The sequence below is a fragment of the Nipponia nippon genome, unplaced genomic scaffold, assembly GCF_047370975.1.
Source record: "Nipponia nippon isolate SJK-2023a ecotype South Korea unplaced genomic scaffold, ASM4737097v1 scaffold_3, whole genome shotgun sequence".
Taxonomy (NCBI): Eukaryota; Metazoa; Chordata; class Aves; order Pelecaniformes; family Threskiornithidae; genus Nipponia; species Nipponia nippon.
Window position 1 is genome coordinate 61,551,690 of NW_028262347.1, and position 25,517 is coordinate 61,577,206.

General features: G+C 36.0%; 1 protein-coding gene across 5 annotated transcripts in view; it reads left to right on the forward strand.

The window, feature by feature from the left end:
* Nucleotides 1–25,517, forward strand: part of SLC41A2 (solute carrier family 41 member 2) — a 57,883-nt gene that overhangs the window by 14,217 nt on the left and 18,149 nt on the right. For all 5 annotated transcript variants that reach the window (XM_087766214.1, XM_087766213.1, XM_087766216.1 and 2 more), the window contains 5 exons: nucleotides 3,361–3,432; nucleotides 4,320–4,464; nucleotides 6,373–6,519; nucleotides 15,768–15,915; nucleotides 16,242–16,321. In XM_087766214.1, the coding sequence (XP_087622340.1) occupies nucleotides 3,361–3,432; nucleotides 4,320–4,464; nucleotides 6,373–6,519; nucleotides 15,768–15,915; nucleotides 16,242–16,321 (592 nt within the window). The remainder of the gene's footprint in view (nucleotides 1–3,360; nucleotides 3,433–4,319; nucleotides 4,465–6,372; nucleotides 6,520–15,767; nucleotides 15,916–16,241; nucleotides 16,322–25,517) is intronic.

Consider the following 25,517-nt stretch of genomic DNA (forward strand, 5'->3'; position numbering starts at 1 on the left):
GAGTGAAATACTTTCTGGAACTTCCTTAGTCATATTGTAGGTTCATTGGACATCCTTCATGGGGAGCAGGTAGAGGCTTGTCATGTTTCGGTGAATGTTCTCTCTTTTTCCAGTGGTGGCTCTAACTTGTTCTAGCTGGTGAAGAGCTCATCAGTAAATGTTGTAGAGTGTGTGTGTGTACACACGTGCACAACACAGTGGAGGTTTAAGAGAACAATACAGTACAAAATAAGAACAGTATAGATCATTCATTATCAGGATAATGCTAGCAAGATTATATTTACATTTTATATGTGAGAAAAAAACCAGAAAAAATGGCTTTTATCTTGCAAAGAACCTTCCAACTTTCTCTTTATGTGTCTTTTTGTCATGCTCAGCATCAGTTGCAATGCGCACAGCTCTGCGAGCTGGTGGATAGCCAGCTGCATCCCCCAGAGCGCTACTGCAAATACACAAGAACTCGGCGATATTTCTAACTGTTAGTTAAAAAAAACTAAAACAAAAACAAAACAAAAAACTATGGAAACCTGTTATATGTTACATGTAACTCCTTACAGGCAACAGCTTGGTCTTAGTTGCCAGATACAAATTTAAACTCCAGTTGCCTTGATTGCTCTGCTTCTCCCAGGTTTTAAAAACAGGTGCTGTGTCATATTGTATCATTCCTTACTGGAGAGTTTAATCAAAAAGCTTACCACTTGATCTGTAATTTCCATGCCAGTTCCCTCATACTTCAGTGAAACAGGTTATTCTGACCTTTGTACTCTTTACATTGATTTCATTGACCCCCTACTCTCTTTAGCCATCCAATCTTTGGTGCTGTCATCCTCATCCTAGGCGAAAACTGCAGGAGTATATTAATTCAGGGCATATCTAAACAGTTATTTGGAGGCAGTTGTATGATTAATCTACCTTTCTCTGACCTAAATTTGCACTAGCTGACTCCCCACCATATACTCTCTTTACAAGAAATGCAAGACTGTGCCCTGTGAATAGCTTTACCTTTGAGGAGGAAATCTCTAACCTGAGTTCAGCATTGGAGCTAATTCATACCCTTCTTGCTCCATTAGCTTATAATTGCATCTGGATTTGTAGGCATGTCTATGCTGTTGGGGCTGTAAACTAATTATCTTTATTCCGTTGTAATTATGTAGTCAGCCAAAACCTAAGGTCTTGTTAGCAAGTTTCTGTTATCCATAATAGATCTGGTTTCAAGTTTTGCCTGATCACCTTCATTCATCTTGTTGCCCAAATTCCTGCTTTAGCTGCTTGTGACTGGTCACTCACAATGTCCCATCCACTTTAGAATCAGTCATTTCACTAAATCTGTCTCAAGACTGTGTTTTTAATCTACCTCAGGGCATAGCTTGTACTTCTCTTTGATGTTAGCGTTAATGTAAACTGTTCTCCCTCCCCCCACTGCTGTGCTGGTAACTGTGTGAGGTGTACTTCGTCAACTGGCCATTCAAGCACAATATTTATATTGTGTGTTTTGTGTTCTTTAGCTTTGTTCTGTAGTTTGAGTCACTCTCATTGTCTCGGTTCACACTGTTGCCTTTTCTCCCTTTTTCTTTTTTTTTTTAAGAGGAAGTAAAAAAAAACAAACAAACCAAACCACAACTCAACACCAAAACACCACTTATCCAGTCACCCTGTAAACTTATGCAGACTCTTGTTTTGACTGTGTGCTATCAGGGTTAGGCATTAGCAATATGACTTTACGAACTTTTTGTTTAGGTCCATCTGTTCCACAGTATCACAATAAACTTTATCTTACTTTATGGAAATCTGCAGCTGAAAGGAGTCATCCTGCTCTTTTTCTCCCTTCCAAACCCTAAGAGCATTTGTGCATGGTTGCATGTGATGGATCAGATAATTTTGTAGAAGATAACCCCTTTTTCCTCCCTGAAAAAAAGCGTTTTCCATCAAACCAGCAAACAAATTTATGTTGCCATGAACTGACTCATGGAGTTGGTAGATCTGCTTCAAGAAAGAAAATATGAACGTGTAGCTGATAGTAGGGGAGAGAAGAACTATACCATTTGGCAGCAGCTTACTTTCAGGCTGGATTAAGCATTTTGCAAGATTACTGTTTTAACAGGGATTTTTGGGATACTTTTCAAAAACTTCTTCAAAGGAGAAAAAGCGTGAAGCTCTCCATAGCCTGCCATTTCATTCATTTAGCATATAGATTTAAGAAGGATGCAAAGGAGATTCTTATCTGCACTTCCTTAAATATTGCTGTAATAGTTAAATTTAATGCATGTATTTGCAGATCTTTGTGTTTTGAACACTGTAAAATATGTATAGTGTAGATTGAGATAAAGTGTCTTCTATTTCTAAGTTTTTAAGTTAGCATTTCTTTTAATACTTTATTCCTTGCAAGTCACTACTGTCACAAAATGGAACAGTGGAAAAGAAATGGAAGTAAAACCAACTGGAAAGAAATTATCAAAAGAGGAAAAAATAGGCATTAAGACTTTCTGTGTTTTGAGAAGTATGTTATCTTATAAATTAGTATTCTATGGGAAAAACACTAAAATTTATGCTCAACATGTAAAAAATTGTTCAGTTATCTCAAAAAGGAAGTTATTTTAAATATAGTCATACTGCAGTGGTATGTACTGTTCTTCAGATCTTGTCGTCTACCTCAAAAAAATAAGTAAAAGTAGGAAATACGTTATAAAAGACTATGTATGTACTTTTTCATTTCTTAGAATAATATATTTGCTGTCTTTCCAGCTACTGCCTTAGGACTGGACTGATATCATTTACAGCATCATAATTCTCTAGCTGTATTGTATAAATGAAAAGTTAGAATACTAAACAGTATTAGATGTGGTTTCTGATCTTCTATAAGCACTTGCAGTTTCTCTGTGCAAGTAGTTTCATTGCAATCAATTAACACACTTGCATGAGAGTGTGTGTGTGTGTCCACACACGCGTGTCTGTACATTTTTCTATTGGCTTGTAGAATTTAAGGGCCATAGAAACAAGTTCAGTCTAAAGTGACTGAACACTGGTAAGGTTCCCTTCCAGCCACTGATCCAGCCACTGGTGGTGCTTGGACATTCCTGGAAAGTAAGGTGGCTAGTATATCTTGCACAGTAACCTGATGTTAAACAAGTTACTATGTAAAACTGCATCAAGTTTAGCTACTTTTGGATAGATAGTGTAAGTACAATTTAAAATCAACACCAATGCTTGACTTGAAAGAAGTATAGCTTGGTTTTAACTTGCTTTCAAAATGTCTGGTTTTTGTATGAGTTGAATTATTTGTGGGTTTCTGCCTTGTTAGTGCATTTTCAAGTAATACGATTTTAAACCCAAATGTCTGAAATTCTTTTGTAATTTTGACAGGTAAATATTGGAAAAATGGATTCGCCCATTGAGAAATGGAACCTAATAATTGGCAATTTGGCCTTAAAACAGGTAAATATAATGGACTTATTTAATTAGCTCCTGTAAGTGAACAAAGTTATTGAAAAAGTCCATCACAAACATTGGTAAGTATGGAGATGGACAGTGTTAATGGGAAACTAGCTCCACTACACTGGCTCATACTTAACATATAATGTTTGCATGACTGATTTTTTTTTTTTTTTTTTTAAAGAGTGTAGTTCTTCTCTAAAACAATATGAGTTTATATTTATCAGAAGAAGAGGTAAAGTATTCTTTGTGACTGTACCAAGCGTATTTCCTTTTTAATTTTTCTGAGAGAGGATCTGAGGATGATTAGAGAAAAATTTCAGGTTTGGCAAAACCTTTTAAATTTGACCTTTCAAATGTTTTCAGTACTGTATTTGCACTGGATTCAATGTTTAAAGGAAATATGTGATGGAGCTTTTGGACAATAAGCAATATTTTAAATAGCTGGGTCATTTGAGGAATGTTTGTTCTCCAAAGCAACTATTTCTTAAGATTAAGAACTATTTCATGTTCCTATGTTATAATACAACATGCTCAAAAAATAGGTGAAATGTTTATACTGTGACTTCACCGTTTTAAGTGGCCTTAGGAGCCTCTTTAGGCATTTCAGCTTTGGCTCCTGGTAAATCCTCAGGTCTGTTCCCTGATTTTACTTTTGTTATTCTTGAGTCTCTGAAATGCTGGTAAAGCCTCTTCTGCTGGCATAAGATTTTTCTTCTTGATCATCCAAGGTCATCATCATCATCATCTCTACAAAATGGATGAGCATGCTCGCTTTACACCTTGCAAATAAATGTAGATAGGAAGAAAGAATAACAGAAAATGATTCTGTAGTCCTTGTTAGTCTATCAATTATTTTAAATATTGTTCACCGTCTTTTTCTTTTCCAGGTTCAGGCAACAGTAGTTGGTTTTCTGGCAGCAGTGGCAGCAGTTATATTGGGCTGGATTCCAGAGGGCAAATACCGCTTTGATCATTCAATCCTTCTGTGTTCCAGCAGCGTAGCAACTGCCTTCATAGCTTCTCTTTTACAAGGTAAAAGGAGTGTATATGTTACTTTTCAGTTATTTAGTTTTCTGTGGATGCTGAATGTCGCTATCCCTTAAAAATTTAAATCCAGTAAGGTATAATACAGCTGAAACACAGCTGAGGATAGGATGCCCTTTTACAATTTCCATACAGGCCTGCATATTGTATTCCTCTCCTGTCATATTCCTTGGAAAGGTTTGATTTGCATGACCTCCTGAGCATATCTAAAACAAAAAGTATGTTTTTTAGATTTTACCTAATATGGTGGAGAACTTTTTCCCCCTGCTTTCTATATTCATTAATATACAAAATATATTCTTAATACTAAACAGGTAGAACTTATTTGTAATTAAACTCAAGTGAACCTGGATGTTAGCTCAGCTGAATCCAAACTTTCTGGTTGTCCACGCTGCTTGTATGTTAGCTTGTGCTCTGCTTTGTATCTGAAGTGAACAAATTGGCTTGTTATGTGAAGGATTTGGGCCAAGTTCAAGTCCCCCTCTAAAAACAGTGCCAATGTCTGTCTGGAGCCATACGGCATGATGAATTTAATCTTCTCTTCCCAATTGTCAGGAAAAATTTAACCATAAAAGACGGTACATAATGGACATGATGGTGGGGGAAATAGTACCTCTACTTGTGATGTATTCTTAATGAAAATACATAGTCACTAGTCTTAATAATAGTAAGTCAAGTAAAATGTTTAACTTCCTTTTTGTACTAATTTGATATGCTTACTTATGTGAAAATTACAAAATTGTTAACATTTTGCATGGAATTAAGAGCACACACTTTTTTTAGTGACTACAAAGCCATTGAGTTTGATCATTCACAGAATTAAGAGCACCAAGAGAACTGGGGAATATAAGTGCATTTTTTCCACTTCTCATATGTAATTTGGATATGAAGAGAAACTTTTGTTGTTATCTGGTGATGAGCCAGCACAGGAAATTACTTACGAAGCTTCATCCTCCTACACGTGAAGCAGGTGCTGTTGAAATATTGTGATCCTACAGGATCATTTAATTTCTTTCTTTTGAGAACTTCATGGAGTGTAACTCTTTAGGTAGTTTCTCTGAAAGTGAACTCCTAACGTAGCCTACAATACATAATATTGCTAAAATACATGAAAATTATAATACCAATTTTTGAAAATAACGATTTTTTTAAATAACATAAAAGATACTATACACAGTTGAAGCTCTTATGCGTATTATATGATGAGAGGGAAATTACTGAGGTTATGCCAGAGAAGACTGTTTATAACAATGTGAATTTTATTTTTAGTAGCCACTTGCATTCTGCAGGGAAATGCGTCTTAAAAAGTTACTGTTGCTGTTTATAGGAAAAAAATAGAAACCAACATCCCTAATTTAAAATTTCTTAACTGTGTAGCAAGTAACATTTTTATATGTTGTCTTGTTTTTAGTTTATGATGTAGCTTCTTGATGTTTGGTGCTAAGTCCATGACTGGAAATCTTGCACAGTATCAGATGTCAAAGTGTTTAATCTTATATTGCTTTCTCCCTAGTGTAATTTAAATTTCAGTCAGCTAAAGTTAATAGGATGTAGAAATAATACACTGCATATTTTTTTTTCTTCAGGAAATGTCTGATTTACAATTTCAATAGTGCTAGTTCCAATCATAAGCAAAATAGTTCATTGTACAGAAGGTTCTTGATTTGTTTTTTTGTGTGTGTGTGCTTACTGTATTTTTTTTAATATATAACGTCATTTTAAAAAAATGTCTAAAACTTAAAAATACAGACATCAGTCAGGTGGGAAGAACAGTCATCCTGGGACAAAAGCACCAACTTCGTATTTATCAAATTTGAAATTGCCATTATCTTGGAATTTTCTGTGGAGTTACAACAGCAGATGTGGTTTCTGTACTGTCTCCTTTGTTGAATCTAGGTATAATAATGGTTGGAGTTATTGTTGGATCAAAGAAGACTGGTATTAATCCTGACAATGTTGCCACTCCTATAGCAGCAAGTTTTGGAGATCTTATCACTCTTGCTATACTAGCATGGATAAGTCAGGGTCTTTATACTTGCCTTGGTAAGTATGTTTCTAAGCGTATATATCTCCCTAGGAACCTCTTTTGGGTTAGGAGGGTGGGGAGAAGGCAGGGAGGGAGAGGTTTAGAAAACCTTTTAGTTTGACTGACTTTTTGGTCAACATTTATACTGTTGAGTGATAAATCTTGGGTTGCAACATTATGCCATGATCTTTTTTTTTGTTTTCCTTTTTTTTAAGATGATAGAAGTCACTAACCACAATCTTGGCACAATCTACTAGTATCTGAAAGACTGCCACACTATCACAGTCAATCTACATATGAATTAGAAACTGTGGTTGCTGAATTTATGCTGCTTTCTTGGGGGGGGGCGGGGAAGCTGTCTTCATCCAAGTTTTCTTGAGTTCCCACCCCTCAATCAAATATTTGCTTCCCAGAGCCCTTTTGAATTGTTCTCCCCTTGCACTAAGGGGAAGGAGTTGAATTGGCTATCTTGATAAGCAGCTGGGAGAGGAGTTCTGCTTTGAAAATTTTTTTTATTAGGGTGTGGTTTTAGACACCATTCAAATATTTTTTGAGCTGCAGCTGTGCCCAGAAATCAAAATAACAATAATTTATGTACTTTGAGTAACAATAGCAAGTCTACAAGAAGTGCGTATTCAAAGAAGTGAAGCCTGATTTTAGATAGATTTGTGCTTTGTGATTGCTATGACTTTTAAATGAGTTACACAAAAACTATTGTGTGTTTCCTTCTGATTCCTTCCAAGTGCTTTCCAGCTCCCATTGCAACACCTTCTTGTTTCCCCATCTCCCCTACTCTGGCTTCCAATACCGGTTGGGTATTGGAACATTTATACCGTTGAATGACAAATCTCCCTGTCTCACAGTGTGACACCTCCGTGTCTCCCTCCTGTTCCCTGTGCCTGTGCTTGATTTTACCAGCATTTCCTTCTGCTTTTCAGTAAACAAAGTAACCACTTCCAGCTTCTCCAAATAATAGCCCTGCTCGCTTCTGTTTGCTTTGCTTTGTTTTGTCTTATAAATTTGGTGACTATATTTCAAACATAAATCCTCTAATTTAGCTGTAGCTTTCTTCAGAACAGCAGTTCTGCCATGACAGATGAAAAAATGTATAGCCACTCAGAATGGCTAAGCAGCAAAGGAAAGGCCTTCTCTGACTACTGACTACAGAGGGCAATGATCTAATTCTACTTCATGCATGAATTCTGTCTGGCTTCTTGATCACAGTTTTTTTACTGTTTGCTTATTTTCCCACTAATAGCTATGAACAGGTGAATTATACATAAACATCTCCAAACTAATTTTCTTATGAATGACTGTTGTTTTCAGTCTGCAATTCTTCTACTAGTTATTTGCATGTTTCTATAGTCCTTTTGAAACTGTTTTTCTGATTTCTAGGACCTGTACTGTCTAAATCCTACTCTCTTAAGGGAGCAGACCACTGGAGAAGGTTCATCATCACAATGTCTGCTAAAAATGAATATGCCTATAATTATTATTATTAGAAGCATGCTCAGATAGTAGCTGATGTAATGAAATTCTTGATTGTCACAAAGGAGATACGAGCTTGGAAAATGACAATGAGGAACTAAAAAATCAGTCCTTTTCTTCCTGTTTCTTCACCTCCCCCATGAAGAAACAAAAAGTGTGAAAACATTTTCTCACAGGAGGAGAAGGATGTTCAGAACACTATTTAAAACTAAATTATAGCTGCAACTGACTCCTTCCATAGAAACTATTTAAAGTATATTGTGTTTTAAAAGACATAATTGTAGACAATTATAGTATAGTATACCACAGGCCAAATTTTGTGTTGTCCATAATTGTTTTACCAGACATATTGATATCACCACATATATTCTTTACATCTATGCTCATTGTGCAAGCCATTTTATGTAAAAATTTGAGCTGTTCTGTGTAAATATTACAACATCAGTCAGAAAAGGTATCTAATAAGACTCAAGCTACCTTGGTGTGACTTGCCATTTTGTTTCTTAGTTTTCAACTTATGATTTTATATTTTCAGTATTTGATTTTTCATATTTAGAAAGTGTTGACATGATGTCCGCTTAAATGTATCAGTGTGCAATACAGCCATTTTTAATATTTTCTATATTTTTAAACTTAAATTGTATTGTTTATTTCATAACTATATTTAAATACTGATATTATATTCTAATAACTTATTTATCAAATACTTCCTTTAGATACTTCTTTTAAGGAAGTTTATAGACTTGCAGTGAAAAGAAAATGAGTAAAGATTTTTTTTAACTTTTCTTCTTTCTTTTCTCCTGATGAGAAGAACAGAGAGGAGGCCTCTATTCTCATGAAATTTGGTGTCTCTAGCTAATGCTAGGACTGGGATAATAATTATTATAAGTTTAGCTTATTAGAGACGCTTCATCTAGGTTTAGTGCTATGTCCAAAAGTCTTACTAGACTGAACATTAGGTTATTCTGCTTAAAATAGATTTCAGGTGCGAACAATTGATATGTTTGATTGCAGATCAGTTCAAAATTAGGGTTTATGCTAGTCAATGAAGTGCCAGGGATGTTGGTATAGCAGCTGGATAGAAAGGAGTTAGCTAGGCAAGAGTTAGCTAGAATTACTGGCATACACTAGCTATCTGGGTAGGTGTGGAGTTGGAAGAGGTTGCCAAATTTGGATTAACACTGAGATTAGATTTGGGGCTAGGGTTATGATTAAAATTTATTCTAGTCAGGACTGTGTCTGATTTAAAATAATTAATGCTAGACTTCAGGCTTTAAATGTTAACTAGTAAGTATTTAAAGTGAAGTTTCTTAGAAACTTATGCCTTATAGGTCAAACTTCATTTTGTTGTTTAAAATTTTGCTTTGTAAACTACATTGTAATGAATAGGCCAGTGATTTTTCATTTGTTTTCTAAATCTTTTCCCTACAAATATTAGTTTGTTATGTATTTGCATTGTAATGTTCTCTATATAATTGCCTAAGTTGAACCCCTATGAGTCAAAGACATTGAATCATTAATACTGAGTCTTGCTGTTTTTAAACAGCTTCCTCTGCTCCTTTCCATTTTTTTTTTAATTGTGGCCACAGGCAAAACTTAGTTGCATGTGCTGGTATTTTAATAGTAGCTAGATTTTGATAGTAGCTTCACTTGTTGTTTTTAAATCAACAACATATATTATTTTGTGAATGTATCTAGTACTGCTTCCTATGCTTTATATAAATTACAGATAATATGTTTCTTTTTTTTAAAGGAGTAACTAATTACTACTAATATTTCAGTTTCTCCTAAAACATGCTTTTTTTTTCACTTTAAATCTAAAAAAAACCAAACAAAACACACTCAACCCCAAAAAGAAGATGGGGAAAGAAACTTGGACTTCTTTTTTCATTTCACACACTTCCAGAAATTTACATCTCTAGTTACAGATGGTCTAATGTATCTCAGAGGAATAAAAAAAGAAGTGAAGCCAGTTTGAACTGATGCTTTGCTACTTTTACAGCTGTTGTGGCCACTCACATTTTAGTCAGCCACTGCAGCTGAAAAGCAGATCCCACACGTGTATGGGGGAGGGATTAGTGCGCTTAAGTACGCTTCTGAGAGTTACTCCCAATTTTCTTTCTCTATGGTCTTCTGGAAATAATTCTCTTTTGGTGATATATGTAATTATCTAGTTGCCACTTTAAATGGCTGCTTCTGCTCTTTATATTTTTTTCAGTGTCTTTGTATTTCCTTCTCTTATGGAACAGAGAGTCTTTCTAAAGTAAGAACATACCACAAAGCCCTTTGGAAATGTGTGGTTTCCAAGATGCATGTATTTGAACTATGAAATAGTAACAAGGAGTAAAAGTATGGAGTAGCTTCAGCTCCGGAGAAGTATATAAACTTGTGAATGGCAGGGAAGAGGCATTCAGAAAATGATTAGGCAACAGGTTAAAAAAAAAAAGTTAAAGAAACTTTTCTACACAGTATGTGATTGGGATGTGGAGCTTACTGCCATGATGTCTTAAGAGGACCAAAGTGATTTTAGAAAACTATTTGGGTAAATTAATCAGAGAAGAATCCATTGAGGAGTATTAAACAGACAGATGCCGACAGAAGCTTGAGTGATGAAATCCCTGAGGCAAACAGCAGCAGAAGCTGGCCAAGCACACTGGAAGAAGCGTCACTCTAAACTTGTCGCTTTCTTTTCTTCTTTCCACAAGCCTGAACTGTTGACCATAGTCAGACGCAGGATACTGGACTAAATGAGACCTTGGCCTCACCCAGCACAGATGTTCTTATGTTCTTTCTGTCCCTGCTTTCTCAGTGCTAGAATAACAAGCACAATGGGAACGTTATAACGAAACCCACAGTTTCTGGGCTAGTAATAAAGCAGGTGGGATTCACCTCTGAGCTGTATTCTGAATTAACTATTTATTATGATTTATTTGCCTAACTACTCAAATGTACTGAAACAGAAGTGTAAGTTTCTGGCTTCTCTCTGCCCAGGAGGAGTTGTTTTCAGATAACGAGACTGGAAGGAGGAAATGATTTACATACAAGCTTTATGCTCGTCTGTAACAGAGCTGTACGTCTGTGCTCAGCCTTTGGTTTGGTAGGATGTTTCATGGCATACCCAGAAGAGGCAGGGAAAAGGGACTGTAGCATTTTTACCTAGGCTAGAGCCAAATGAAACATCTTGTTTGGCAACCGTCATATATATAATTTTTTAAAAGTTCATCTGAGTGGTTTAAAAATAATGGCAAAGCCATCAAACGTGGGGATTTAAATAGCAAAAGGTTAACAGTTCTTTCTGCCTTAACAATTGCTTTAGAACTGCATCTGTGAGTGTTGTTCAATAGCTGGGGAAGCACTAGAGGGCTCCCCGGGACCGGCGCTGGGACCCGGCTGCGGTTCCTCACCGGGAAACAGGGAATGCTCTGGAATAAAAAGACCCAGTATATTAAAGAAGGAGGTCCGTGTTGCTTGTCATTTGTCAGTAATGATCTGAAGACTTCGTTTAAAGATTTCCTTTTTTTTTCTCACAGAACGTGGCTTAAATATATGCATTTGTCTCTCGTGCACGTTGGATCTGGGTTGAGAAGACAAATTGTGTGACTCACGTTATTATTTTCCGGTTCCTACCAGTTGCTTTGACGTAGTATATTTCCAATTTACCTCTAATTCCTGCTAGAGATTGTATTGTTTTCAGTGGCACTGCACCGAACGGTATGTCACAGTAGATACCCTGCACAAGGAGTAAAACATTAAGCATCTGCATTCTCCAAACTAGAAGATTAATTTGTATCACTGTTAACTAAAGAGATGAGGGCTTAAAGTAAACTAAGATCAGTAAGGACTCAGTTGAGAACCTTGTCTCTTTCCTCTTACCTTCTTCCTTTTTTAATTTAAGGTCACAGTCAGAAGTTCATTGAAGAGCTGAGTGCTTTTAGGAGTTGATCTTCCCCTGTTGGATGGTACAAATTCTATAGTGGAGCCAGGTTGAGTGAGATTCCTTTTTCCATGTAAGCTACCTGCTATAAATCTATCAAAAGTGAAGTGAGCCCTAAAAGAGGAGTAAATTATTCCCTTTTCCTATTCTCCATCTGTTGTAGAGTACGTTTTCTTCTTCTGTGAGTTAAGTATGAAAAGGAAGATGGCCCACCCTTCCTTAAAAGATGCATCTCAAGGTTAACATCTTTTTAGATTCTTATAGTAAGATGTTCTACAAGTAGAGTCTGCCATAGCTAAAAAAAAAAAGTCCTGCGCTCTGTTCCCAAGAGTTAGGCTGGAGCTGAGTAGTTTCACAGGTCCTGTAGGTAACTGGCCTCTATCGTTGCTCAGTTGTGACAGATTCTGTAATATAATTCTAAACTATTAATTGCTTCTATAATTCTGTTTTTAATTAAAAACTTAATAGACAGACATTAGAAATTGAAGTTCTGGTAGGGAGCAGCTGCCTTGCTTTAACTTTTACATCATCTTTGCCTTAAAAAACCTGGACAGGGTGAATTTCTGTTGTCTGGTCTAAAACTTGTTAACAGATTAAAGCGTATACCTGATTTCCTCCTTGTTTAGCAGCGTGGGGATGATTGGTGGCCTATTTATTTGTTTATTTATCATTCCCTCTTGCACTTTAGAACAGAGAATCCCTATAAAGTGCTGATATATTATCATAGCAGAAGGTGTTTTTAAAAAAGAATTTAAGCTCTGGCTGTGTCCTGTCCTTGGAGATTCCCCACTCCTGAGAGCCACTCCTGGCTTTTGTTCCTTTCAAGAAGAAACTTATGACGGTATTGCAACAATGGGGCAGCTTTTATAATCCTGTTTATGTCCAACTCCCATTAAAGGACTTGGGTATAAAACCTATTGTGTAAGTTTTTTCTGTCCTTTTCTCCACGGTGAAATTTAAGGCATTTATACATATTGAAATGTTGAACAATAAAGCTAAAAAAATTAACTCCTCTCACTTGCTGTTGACTCAGAGGAACAAAGCTAAGTCATTCCTGAGTAGTCCTAAAAGTCCTATCTTAATGGGTTAAAAAAACCAAAAACAACAAAAAAAACCCACCAAAACCCACTAGTTGCATTTGTTTCATGTCATTGTCTTTTATATCACTATGCACTTTGGTTTTATTGCTATAAAACACATATTCACCCTCTTGAAAGGTCATCTAACTCTTGCTTTGTTTGCTGTAAAAATGGCAGCTTGTGTCATTTTATGGATGCATATTTCCTTTTTTCCTGTAGCTGTTAACTAACTTAAAATATGTTGAATTCAACTAGTGAAAGGTTTGATATCAGCCATGGGTTAGTCATGTTTTCTAAGATGTGTAAAGCTGCTCTTGCTTCTGGCTACTTGCTGACTTCTGAAATGGTCCTGGTGCACTACAGATATAAATTATATTTATTTTTGTTTTAATTCATGAATCATTATACACTAGTGAGACTGTCTTCTCATATTTTTTTTTCCTTTTTTTAAATTTACAGAATATTTCTGTAGCAGGATGACGTGTATGTATATTTTATGTTTTACATAGCTATTATTTATTTAGAAGTTACCTATTAAATAATTTTTGGTTAGTACTCATTGTTCATTTGCTGGACTGATTTCAGTTTTATCTATGTGAGCTTTTATTTTTTTTTTTTCCAGAAGAAAGGAATTATATAATATATTTTATTTTACTTATTTTTAGTGTTCTTTGTAATTCTTGGACTACTTTCTTGGACTAGCTCACCAAGCTTGGAGACTGGTGCAGATAGTTAAATACACTCCCTCTTTTCATTAACACATTCTAACAAGTTCTTTAAGTTGTTAGTGGGATTAAAAAAGAAACTATTGCAAAAGGCATACTTTTTTGAACTTTAATTTCCTTTGCTGTGTTGGTAGAAGCCCTGTAATAAAGAGTACAGTGAGTTAATTGTTGATGTACAAGTGAAAGAATTTCAAAAATTAGTGTTTAGTTAGGGTAATGCTCACCATTGCATCTGTATTTTGCTGTTCAGTGTTTGTTTGCAACAGCAGATCTTTGCTGAACAGCAGACTTCACCTTTTGATAAAATTGACAACCTCTCCAAAAATGTGGCAAAGACTTGGAACTTATTTTGTGTCCTTTTATATTTTACTAAATGTACTACATTAGAGCTATTCTCTTATTCTGACCTTTAAATCAGTTATTGGGTGTCTGGTACATGCTAATGCCTCACCTTGGTTCCATATGAAAGGAACAGACAGAGAAAGACAAAGTAGCAGGAATACACTATACTTTGTCTTGGGCGGGGGGGGGGGGGGGGAGAAAGAGAGGGGAAAAAAGAGAGAGGAAAAGGAGGAGGTTTCAAAATTTTAAATAAACAGATGTAGAATGAATGATGCCTTTCCATGTGACGAATTTGAGTCCACACAAGGATCTTTCTTCATTGCAAGTGGAGGGAAGGATGTGTTTACCTGGGCAGTAAGTAGTTCAAGAACTTTACATCAGTACATTTTTGTCTTTTTTATTAAGTTTGATAAAACAAAACTATAATTATTCAATAAAGGAATCATGTATTGTGTGTACTGTTTTGAGTAAGAACTCTACATTAGGCCCATCTCTTAGTTCACAGAAAGAGGAGAAAGAAGGAAAAAAAAAAAGACAGCACAAAGGAAGAAGGAGATAATATACTGTAGAACAGTTAGAAAAGGAAGGGAAAAAGGTACTTCTCTTCTGGGCTTTCTAGCTCCACCAAGATAACATCAAAGTAGTAATTGCTTGAATTTTCAGCCTTTGTAATAAGCCATAATACATGGGCAAGAGTACTTTTTTATATACTAAATACTCTTCTTTGGTAAAGTGTTATTACACTAGCTACTTCAACCTGTTAATTTAAAATTTATTTTGCATTAAGACTTGTCCAAACTCTGAAAGTTTAGACAAAATGTATTTAACTTTAAATACATGACCATATTTCTCATAAAACTAAATATATGTAAAAGTGGAATGTTGCTTAGTTTATATGTGTTAACCATTAGGATAAATTTTCCATTATTTACTTCACTGTTGAATTAGGAAGTCTTGGATCACTGTAATAACTTCTATGTGGATGGGATTATAAAACCAAGTAATCCGAAAAAAATAGTATTCTTTCTGTGGAGGCAGCCATTTGCCTTAGCAGCTCATCTTTATGATGGTACTCGTTGGTGTTTGCAGTTGTGTTCCTATGAAATATGATGCAGTTCTGATGGATAGATGCAAGCAGCAGAATTGTGGCTGTGAATTTTCAGGCTCAGACTGGTTATAAAACAACTGAGCTACAGATATAAATGTCTCAACATTACACGTTGTGCTTGCATCATTTTAGATATGCGATTCCTGGGAAGATTACCGTATTATCTGTGCTTTGGAAAGAAGGGGGTGTACATATGCTATGAATTTGTGAATAAATAAAATGCATTTTCAATATATTCAGTTTCTTTTTTTTTTAGTAGATATGTTACAAAATAATGTTTTATATTCCACATCCTTATTGCATTTTTATCATAAAGCATCACACAAAAATTCTCTTCAAAATTCCTACTTTGCACAGATAGTTCTGTCCTTCAGAAGATGGGAGACTGATCACAGATGGCAGATGTTAACCATCTTGTTTAGTGCAGTAGTTGAAACTTTAGGTACCGTAGTGATAAAGACTATTGAAATTCCTCAATTGCATGATATAGATTATAATTTATTTTAGATTCTAAATCAGGAAAAACTTACAGGAATGTCTTGAAAGTAAATCAGGTTTTTTGGGTTTTTTTTCTATGTTATTATTTTAGAGACATATTACTATGTATCTCCTTTGGTTGGTGCCTTTTTTTTGGCTCTGACGCCGATGGGGATTGTCATAGCTGCCAAACACCCAGCTACCAGAACTGTTCTCCATTCAGGATGGGAGCCTGTTATAACTGCCATGGTTATAAGCAGGTAAGTCTATTTGTCTTCCTTCCTCTTGATTGTCACCCTGTGTCTCTACAGATCTTATTTAACACCTGATTGTACTTAAAAGAAACATTTAAGGAGCCCCTAGAATGTAGAGTGTGAATAAATTAATCTTCCCAAAACAAGGAAGTTACAAAGTTGTCACTGGTGGGAATGAGTGGGGGAGGCAGCCTGTGGCAACCACAGGTAATGGTGGGGGGAAAGAGGAATTGAGAAGAAAATTGTGGCTTGAAGAGGTTCTAAGACAGATTTTGAAATAGTAATTAATGTAACTGCTTGCCTTATTCTAAATATTGTACTTTGTTTTTCAGTATTGGTGGCCTTATTCTGGACACAACTGTATCTGATCCTAACTTAGTTGGAATTGTTGTTTATACCCCAGTAATTAATGGTAAGACTCTGACAGGATTATGTGCTACTATATATCAATCGATACACCTTGGTTTGAGAAAAGTCTATTACAGTAAATTTCTGTTGTGCTAATTAGTATCTGGTATAGTAATTTCAAGTTTTGATTTTGATGTCAACAGCTGTTTATTTGAACACCTAAGGAGTGCTTCCTGATCTTATTTATTACAAGGGTTAAAACATGATAGAGAATGTGAGAAGTAGGAACCTAAAGTATGCATTAAGAAACTGAAAGCGTAAATATTGAAGTAGTATATTCAAATATTAAATGATCAAATATTATATTAAAATGGTTATGGCTGAGGAAAATGTGGATAAAATTTTATTTCAAAGGATTTTCTTATGAACATTGAAAGACAAATTTTCAAAACAGTAATTTACTATTTACATGTAATGTACGTAGATATAAGAACTAACAGGGATGCTACAGGCAAGTAAATAGATTTCTCAAGAAAAATGCTTGTTGTTTCCCATGCTTGGTGCGCACTTTCCAGGTGTGTAAGAATGTATTTGTGAAAATTTGGTCCTTAACTTAAGTGTTCTATCTTCTAATGATAACAACAAGGCCAATTTTGTAAGAATGGTTAATATCTTATTAGACTGATGCAGTTTGAAAGTGCTTTTTTTTCCCCTACAGTATCACAGGGTTGATATATATTTAGTTTGCAATAATTATAATCACCAGATCTGTTCCCACTGTATTGCTGCCTAGCTGTTCTTTTCCCCTTTTATATTTCTCCACGTGATTTCTTATGTTATTTTGCACTTTTATATGTTGTTGATTTTTAAACCATTTCTCCAGTTACCAGGATGATTCTGACTTCTAATTTTTGGCTTACAAAGTGCTTTTGACTTAACTTGGCCTTTGCAAATTCCATACGGCTATATTCTATTCTGTTTTCTAAGCTATTAATTTTAAATGAATTATGACCACTTGTTTTCCACCTTGATAATAAAATGTTAATATGGACTCTGAGTTCTAGTTTTGAACCACATTGCCCTGATATAATTAATTTTCCAGAGGTTGCTAATGGAAATGTAGCATGGGATAGCACCAAAACATCATTATAAGCTTTACTACAGTTGAGAGTTAGTATATCTATTGCTGCGACCATTAGGCAAGCTGTTCAGTTAGAGGAGGAAATTGTATTGTTTTGACAGAAGCATGTTCTTGGCAAATTCATGTTATCTCTTGTTTTGCAGCTTTCATCTCTTCTAGATGCTTATAAATTGTCTTTTTAATAATTTGTTCTAATACTTACATAGGAGTATAAATTTCACTGATATATAGATTCCCCTGATCATCCTTTTTGGCCCTTTTTAAAGATGTATTTTCTGTTTTCCCCATTACAGCCCTCTGGTATTCTCTAACCTCCAAGATAATCAGGTTGCAAAAATGATCACTGATAATTCATGGATTGTTCATCTAGCTCTCTAAGGATGCACTAAATTTAACTTACCCTCAGGCCCTAATACATATCAGTTTGTGATCAGACCATCTTTATGAAGGCAGTAGACAAAAGGAACTGAGTATTTCAGTCTTCCGTAGAGCATGTTGCTTGTTCTTCTTTCCCATTAAGGTCCTGTATTTCCTTTCTTACTTTTAATATGAAGCATTTCTGTGTTGCTACTTGTGTTGTTTGCTAACTCTAAACTAATTTTTACACTTCAGCCTTTATGCTTCCTTGCCTGTGCCTTGCCTTTACATTAATTCGAAATTGCAAGTACTTGCATCTACCTTTTGTGTGTTTACATTTTGATTTCCAGATACCTAAAAAGCAGGACAGACATATTGATCTTCAACTTTTTTCTGCTTTACATCTGTAACTTTTCTTATAATAGTCCTTTTTGGTGAGCCCCTGGATTTGCTTCCTAAGAGAAGAGGACTATTTTTTCTTTTTAGGCATGTGTACCCAAACCAGTACTCTTACCAGTGGTCCTGCTTTCCTAGATGACATCCCTTGATTACAAAAGCCAACAACTGTCTGGTGATTATTTCTTACTGTTTCCCCATAGGCTTCTATTTCTGCTCCAGTGCAGTACCAGAATACTTCTGGATTTTCTCTGTAGACTTACTTATTCTCTAAAGACTCACTTATTCTAGACTTGCTACCTACAATGGGTACAGGGCTCATGGATACATGCCTTTCTCAAGGCCTCATGCTCCTACCAGATGTTGCAATGATGATGGTCTTTTACCGTGTAGCAGTTATGGACTGGTCTTGTAAGTGGAACTATGCATCCTATTCAAGGTTATTTTCATTCACAGATATTGGCTGTGAAACCTTGATTACCTGCATGTTTACATTTTACCTTTTTAACATTTTTACCTAATGATTGGACTTAAGTACATAATTTTAATTGCTAAGAATGACAGCTTACTATAAACGTGCCTCTAGAGAAAAGGGTAAATGTACCACTTTGTTTCTTATTTTCTTTTATAAGTTTATCAACAGAATTAAGGCAACATGCATACATTGTTTTGAACTATCTTTAGAGAAAAAGAACTAGCCAAAAGCTATACATAGGCCTGGATGATTAGCTGACAGGTCAAAAGATCCTTGAAGAATTAGGCAGATGGAAGAGAGGGAAAGCTGGCGCTATTGGAGCAGGCAGGGAGAGAGCTAGTGCTTGTAGCTGTGGCAGTCCCACATTGGTCCTGTGGTGATGATTCCTGTGATGACTGTTACCACCCACATTCAAAATGTTGCTTTTTCATAAGAAGTTTTGTATTTCTAGACTCTTCTTAGCCTTTGTCATCTGCCCCCTGGGCTACTACGCAGTGCCTGAGAATGTTTTTTTCCAAGCCACACCAGGTGCCTTACTCTGTTGTTCATCTGGATTTTTCATGCTTAGCTCCTTCTTTTCTTGTTATGCGTAAAGCAGTCTCTTCCCAGCTCTCAAAGTTTAAACTTCTTCAGTGACTAGTAATGGACCATCAGCAAGTTGTTTATAGTCCTGTGTCCGTATTTTCAAGACCTTTGCTATCATCCCAAACTTAAACTCTGCATTGCAAGAAGAGAAACCTCATACCAAGCTCCATTCTGGAGCTCATACCAAGCTCACAACAAGCCTAATAGGCCAAGACTGGAGTCTTGCAACAGTAGCATAAGGTAAAGCTAGCCTAAGGCCCATGGCCTGTTACTACCAATAGCGATAATGCTTTTGCAGTGCCACTGGGCAGCAACAGAAGTACTAAGGAATTCTGGTTTTCCCTCATCCACAAAAGAGCAGAGGGGAGTAATGTGTAAGTGTTGTATCTGCGTGTGCTAACCCCCTCAACCTGCAGAATTCTAAGGATAGAGGCATTTCTATTGGAAAATATAGAGAAAATATGTTCTGTCTAGAGGATGCAGAGTGAGCTTGTTTTACGGTACACCTCCTGGAAAAGGAAATTGTAGGTAGGTGATTTTTTTTGGTTGCTGTTAGGTTAGCCTCTCCTGGGTTTCATAATTCTGCTGGCACCTTTTGATATTGCTCGTCAGTATAGTGTAGTAAACTGGAGTTTAGGAAATCTTTCAGTTAAAAAAGCACATCTGTTGACACTCATTTACTGACATAAAAGGTGTGCTAGACCGCTTAACAGATGGCTTTTTAAATATTACTGTTGCAGAAAGCTTTCTCTACCAGTGCTTTCCTGTCCTTGGAATTCTCATTGTAAGCCTAAGTAGCGAAAAAAGCTGAGAGTTTTCCCTCAAAATGCTTTTCAGATGCCTTTTCCTTTCTCTTACTTTAAAGTTTGTTGCTCCTATTACACAGAAAACCAGAAAGAAACCAAAGAAACCTGAAAGAAATATTGTAACCTATTGGGATTGTGTCCAGCCAAAATTTGAGAACAGTGTAAATTTGTCCAGGATTTCAAGCTGTCACTATTTTTTTCCAGTGCCAGTTGCCATAACTCGAAGTCCTGAGCAGTACGCACTGCAAAGTTGTCAGGTTCTAGGCTTCCTGTGTGCGCCATTAATTGGCTTTCAACCTGATCGTGTCTAGATGGTTTGCATATTCTTAGATGCGAGACAAGTTACTTTCCTCACTTATGTTACAGTGTGGAGCCATAAATCTTTTGGTTTAAGAAATATTGGTCTGGAATTTGAGCAACCTCAAAGGTTTCTACCCCTATTAACAATAACTGCAAATATTTGCCAAGAATATTAAAATAGTTCTTAAGCAGACAGGCATTTATAGTCAGCTTTATTGCTGGTATTTCACAGCCACTTTTCCATTTCTCCCCTGTTAAAACTCATTTCTTGAGATGAATAATTATTTTTAATTCTATGGTTGGTTGGGTTAAATTGTAACTCTGCTTTTTCAAAATAAATACATCGTTTTGTGGTTTCAGCCACAAAGTAGTACTTAAAAACTACTTGAGATTTAGATGTCTGTGTTTGATGTACTGAAATTCTGAATAAAACACTAAGCCCTAGCATGGCTGTGCTTCAGCCTAGATACTCAAGTTGATCTTTTTTGTTTTCTAATGGATGAGATGGTTAAAATTTGCAAATCCTCTTACTGCGTCACAGCGTGTTGAATTTGGCTCAGGAATTGCTATTTGCAAGTAGCCGAGTTCCATTTGTGCAGAAAAAAAAATAATGCCTTAAACAAATTATATGCTTCTGAATATGCGGCAGAAATGAACTAAGGTGCAGTTACCAGATAGAGCCATTTTCCTTTCCATTTTCTTTGTATGCTTAGACAAAACATGGTGAGGTATCTTCCAAGTATTTGCATTTCAGGAGTTACTGCATAATAACCAACATGTTGGTAGACCGTACCCCATTTTTATGCGTTTTGTAGGACGGAGTTTCTGCAAATTAATTCTGAAAATACCTGAAAATCAGATATGTTTTGCAGACTTTATGTAGAAAAACTTGCCTTTGCAGATGCTTTGAAGCAATACTCTTTAAGGGTAACACAAACCTGTTGTAATATTTCTTACTCTTTGGCTGTACATATTGCATGATTATTTGATATCTAGAGGGAGTAAATGTAGACCAAGGAGCATGAGAAACCCGTATCAGAAAATTTAACACAAAACTTACTGAATGTCTGTTGTCTGGGAGATGAAAGTTAAGCTTATGTAACATATTCCCCAAACCATACGTTTTTTATCTATTAGTAGGATAAATTGAATGACAGACTTTCAGGTTTTTCAGAGAGCTTTTGCTGTAAATTGTTTGCTTTGCAGAATACGGAAAGAAAATACCCAGAAACCCCCAAAATTCATGCTCGAAAAATAAAGTTAATTTTTTAATAACTTCATATATTTTAATGTCTTATAGCATAGTTGTACTCTCAGCTTTCATACAACAGAGAAGTGCTTTGATTAGAAGATAACCATTGAATGGCTGAAATTTGCCTCTGTAAATTACAAAGGAAAACATTAGTGTACATGTATGGTAGTAGAGCAATTTGGCTGGCAGCAAATTAATTTTTCTGCACCCTGAATTGGAAAGAATGTGATAGTCTCAGAAGGCACCTATAATGTACGAGAACTTTATAAGTCAGTCTTTATTTTGGCATGAAAAAGGAGGAGGGTTTTGATTTTGGATATTTACTTCTGACACATTATTGGGTGATAGTTTTACTACTTCTTAGTTGCTAACCTGTACATTTAAATCTACGTATTCTATGCCATTATAGACGTGTGTTATTTCTTTTAAGTCTTACTTATAAATTTTTTAGAAGATTTCAGTAATCATTAGTTTTCACAACATAATTATATCCAGAATATTTTCATTTTTTGAGAGTCAAGGAACAATTTTTTATTAGGCATAGGAAAGAAATTATTTATGGGTCAAATCAAACATAAAATGTAATAGTTTGCATATATAATGTTGTCTCAAAGACTTCTCTTAAAAAGCATCCATATGGAAAAAGCTAATAATTTCCAACTGTTTTCCCCCAAACATTTTTAAAGTATTAAAAGAAATGCTACAAAGTAAAAAAGAGGATAGAAGAAATATGAATGAAAAAACAACATAAAAAGGTAGTTAGTTAAACTAGGCTTCTAATCTAAGTATTTCACTTGCATAACACATGATTTTTTTTAAGTTAGTGGTAGAGAGGTCAGGGCAAAAATTGATCTTGGACTTTCTGAAAGATAATCCGATTATTCAAAAATTTAGAGCTTTCTGTCACTCTTGTAACTGAGATTCTTTTCCTTCCTTTTAATTTCATTTTTATAATACAAATGACATCCAAAAGCAAGTTGTTGTTGAACTCCAAAAAGACTAATTGGCAAAACTGGCTATTTTGAACTATGGATTGCGTTCAGGAGCACGCATAAGTAAGAATCTTCTTGCTTTCCTTCTCTCTTGATAAATTTACAAGCAAAATCAATTTGGGAATTGTGTTGGCCTAATTCTCCCCTTATGTGGATATTAATTGATTTTAGTTCCATTGCACAAGCTATATTGTAGGTGCTTGGGAACAACACAGTATTCTGTGGCTGATTAATCTCTCTCCATAGAACTGGATTGCTAAAAACCTTTAATCTCAATGAATTGGTATGCATATGGTTTGCCCATTCCTACACAATTGTTTGTGTGCACCATCACGCAACTGTTCTTTATAGTCTAGTGAACAATTATGGCACTGGTTGATAAGCTGAGTATGTAGGCTTTATCTTGTGCTCTTAGTACTTTCATAGGAGGCAGTTTTCTGCAGGAACCCTTCTTCATTTATATATATTGAAGAAAAAGAAAAAAAGGAAGAATGAGATGGGGACCTACAGGAGAGGAGGTTACTTTATTTATAAAGTAGTTGAATACTGCTTTGGAAAATTGCTCTTGCCCGTCGTACAGTTCTCCCCCGTTGCTAAACAAGTACCTTAAACCAGATTTTTTACTGATTAGTAATAACTCAATTCTTCTCTTTTTCTGGAATCCCTGATTAGAGATTCTGGATCTGAGCTCCAGAAATACTAAACATTCATTGGTAAAAATGAAATCGTTGCAAAATCTGCTTTAAATACATAAACATTTTGGAAAAAAAACACTGAAGTATTTTACATTGGGTATCCAAAACTGAAAAATACCCTTTGCAGATAGCACAAAAATATCATTTCACAGGTATGTTTTAAAAATAAATTCATTATTGTTTGTAAAGCGTTCATATTTATAGCGACAAGCACCACTGAAAAGCAGAAAGGAAACTAGTAATTCTCTATTCAGTTCAAGCTTTGAACAGTGGATACTAAATAAGACTATCAGGCATTCATTATACGCTAAGGATAAAGCAAAATATCAAAGTGATGTTTATTTAGGCAATACTTTGTGGCATTGAATTAGAGGTCTGAGAGGAAGAATAGTAGTCATATTATTCGACTGCATCATAATTTATACCAATTCTATCCATGGAGCATTTACAGATAGGTTACTATACAACCTAGAGGGCTGCATTTACTATGAACTTTGGGTTTGGAACACTTTGATTCTGGGTACCTGGCCTTCTGCAGATAAACTAAAACCCTGAGCAAGGGGCTCCGAACAGCATCTGAAGGATGGTAAGGTACCTTGGAAAGTCAGAGGAAGACAAGTACCTTTTCTGCTCAAGATTCAAAATTTAGAGTCCTTATCTAAGGTTAGATGGATACGTCTGTTCTCCAAAAGCAATAAGCAAGTAGTGCTTGCTCTGTTCATTTGAAACATAGCTGAAATAGAGTTGGGAGGAAGAGGTGGCTTTATTTACTTTTTTATAAAATCACAGAAGCATTTAGGTTGGAAGGGACCTTTTGAGATCTAGTCCAACCCCCTGCTAGAGCAGGGTCCACTAGAGAAGGTTGTCCAGTACTGTGTCCAGTAGGGTTTTGAATATCTCCTCCACAGATGGAGACTCCACAATCTCTCTGGGCAGCCTGTTCCAGTGTTTGACCACCCTCACTGTAAAAGAAGTGGGGTTTTTTTGTGTTCAGATGGAATATGTTGTGTGTCAGTTTTTTCCTATTGCCTCTTGTCCTGTCAGTGGGTACTACTGAGAAGAGCCTGGCTCCCTTGTCTTCATCCCTCACCTCAGGTATTTATACACATTGATAAGATCCTCCTGAGCCTTCTCTTCTCCAGGGTGAACAGTCGCAGCTCTCAACCTCTCCACATACAAAAGACGCTGCAGTCCCTGTGGCCCTGTGTTGGACACGCTCCAGTAAGTCAATTTCCTGTACTGGGGAGATGTGGCCTCACCAGTGCAGAATACAGAGAATGCATCACCTCTCTTGGCCTGCTGGTGATGCTTTTCCTAATGCAGCCCAGGATGCTGTTGACCTTCGTCATGAAGGTGGATTGCTGGGTCATGGTCAACTTCTTGTCCTCCAGGGCCCCCATGTCCTTCTCTGCAGAGCTGTTTTCCAGATGGTCAACTCCCAGCCTGTACTGGTGCACGGGGTTATTCCTGCCCAGATGCAGGACTTTGTGTTTCCTTTTGTTGAACTTCATGAGATTCCTCTCGACCCAGTTCTCCAGCCTATCCAGTCCCCTCTGAATGACAGTACAACCCTCTGGTTTATCAGTCACTCCTCCCAGTTTTCCCTGGAAATGTTACCCTGTTTATCAAAACATGCAGTGTAAGATCTGAGGAAAAAAAGCAGCCCCATGTATTACCCAGAGCATTGAATGGTCTCAGACTAGTCTGAGTCAGCAACACGCATCCAGTTTCCCTTAACTTCTGGTTTTTTACCTGTAATGAGAGTTATGAGACACAGATTTGCTTTGAAATATTCTTTGAGATGCATTGACGTAAAGAACTTTTAATGTGATTTTCCAAACAGCATGGTTACTTCTATTATTAGAAAAAAGTCCTTTTTCCAGATAATGATTAATAGAATCATGCCCGTAGGCCTATTCGCAAATACATGACATGGTTTTGGCTCTACTTTAAATATGGTTTTCTGTGCTTGTTAGACAAAAAAGAACTGTGATAACAATTTTCAGAAGTATTTATTCTTGCTTAGCCCTCAACAAGCTCGATAAAATGATAATGTTTTCAATTTCTTTTAATGTTGTAAGTCAGCATGACATCCTTCACACTTTAGCAGACAATGTCTCTTCTGCTTATTGACACAGTAGCACTCTCATATTGAAGTTAAACACATCTGCTGTTCTGACAGGAATGCAGTAGCAGTTGCAAGATTTTACTTTTGAAAGAAATTATTTCTCTCTGTGTTGTAGTTCTCATCAGAATGAAAA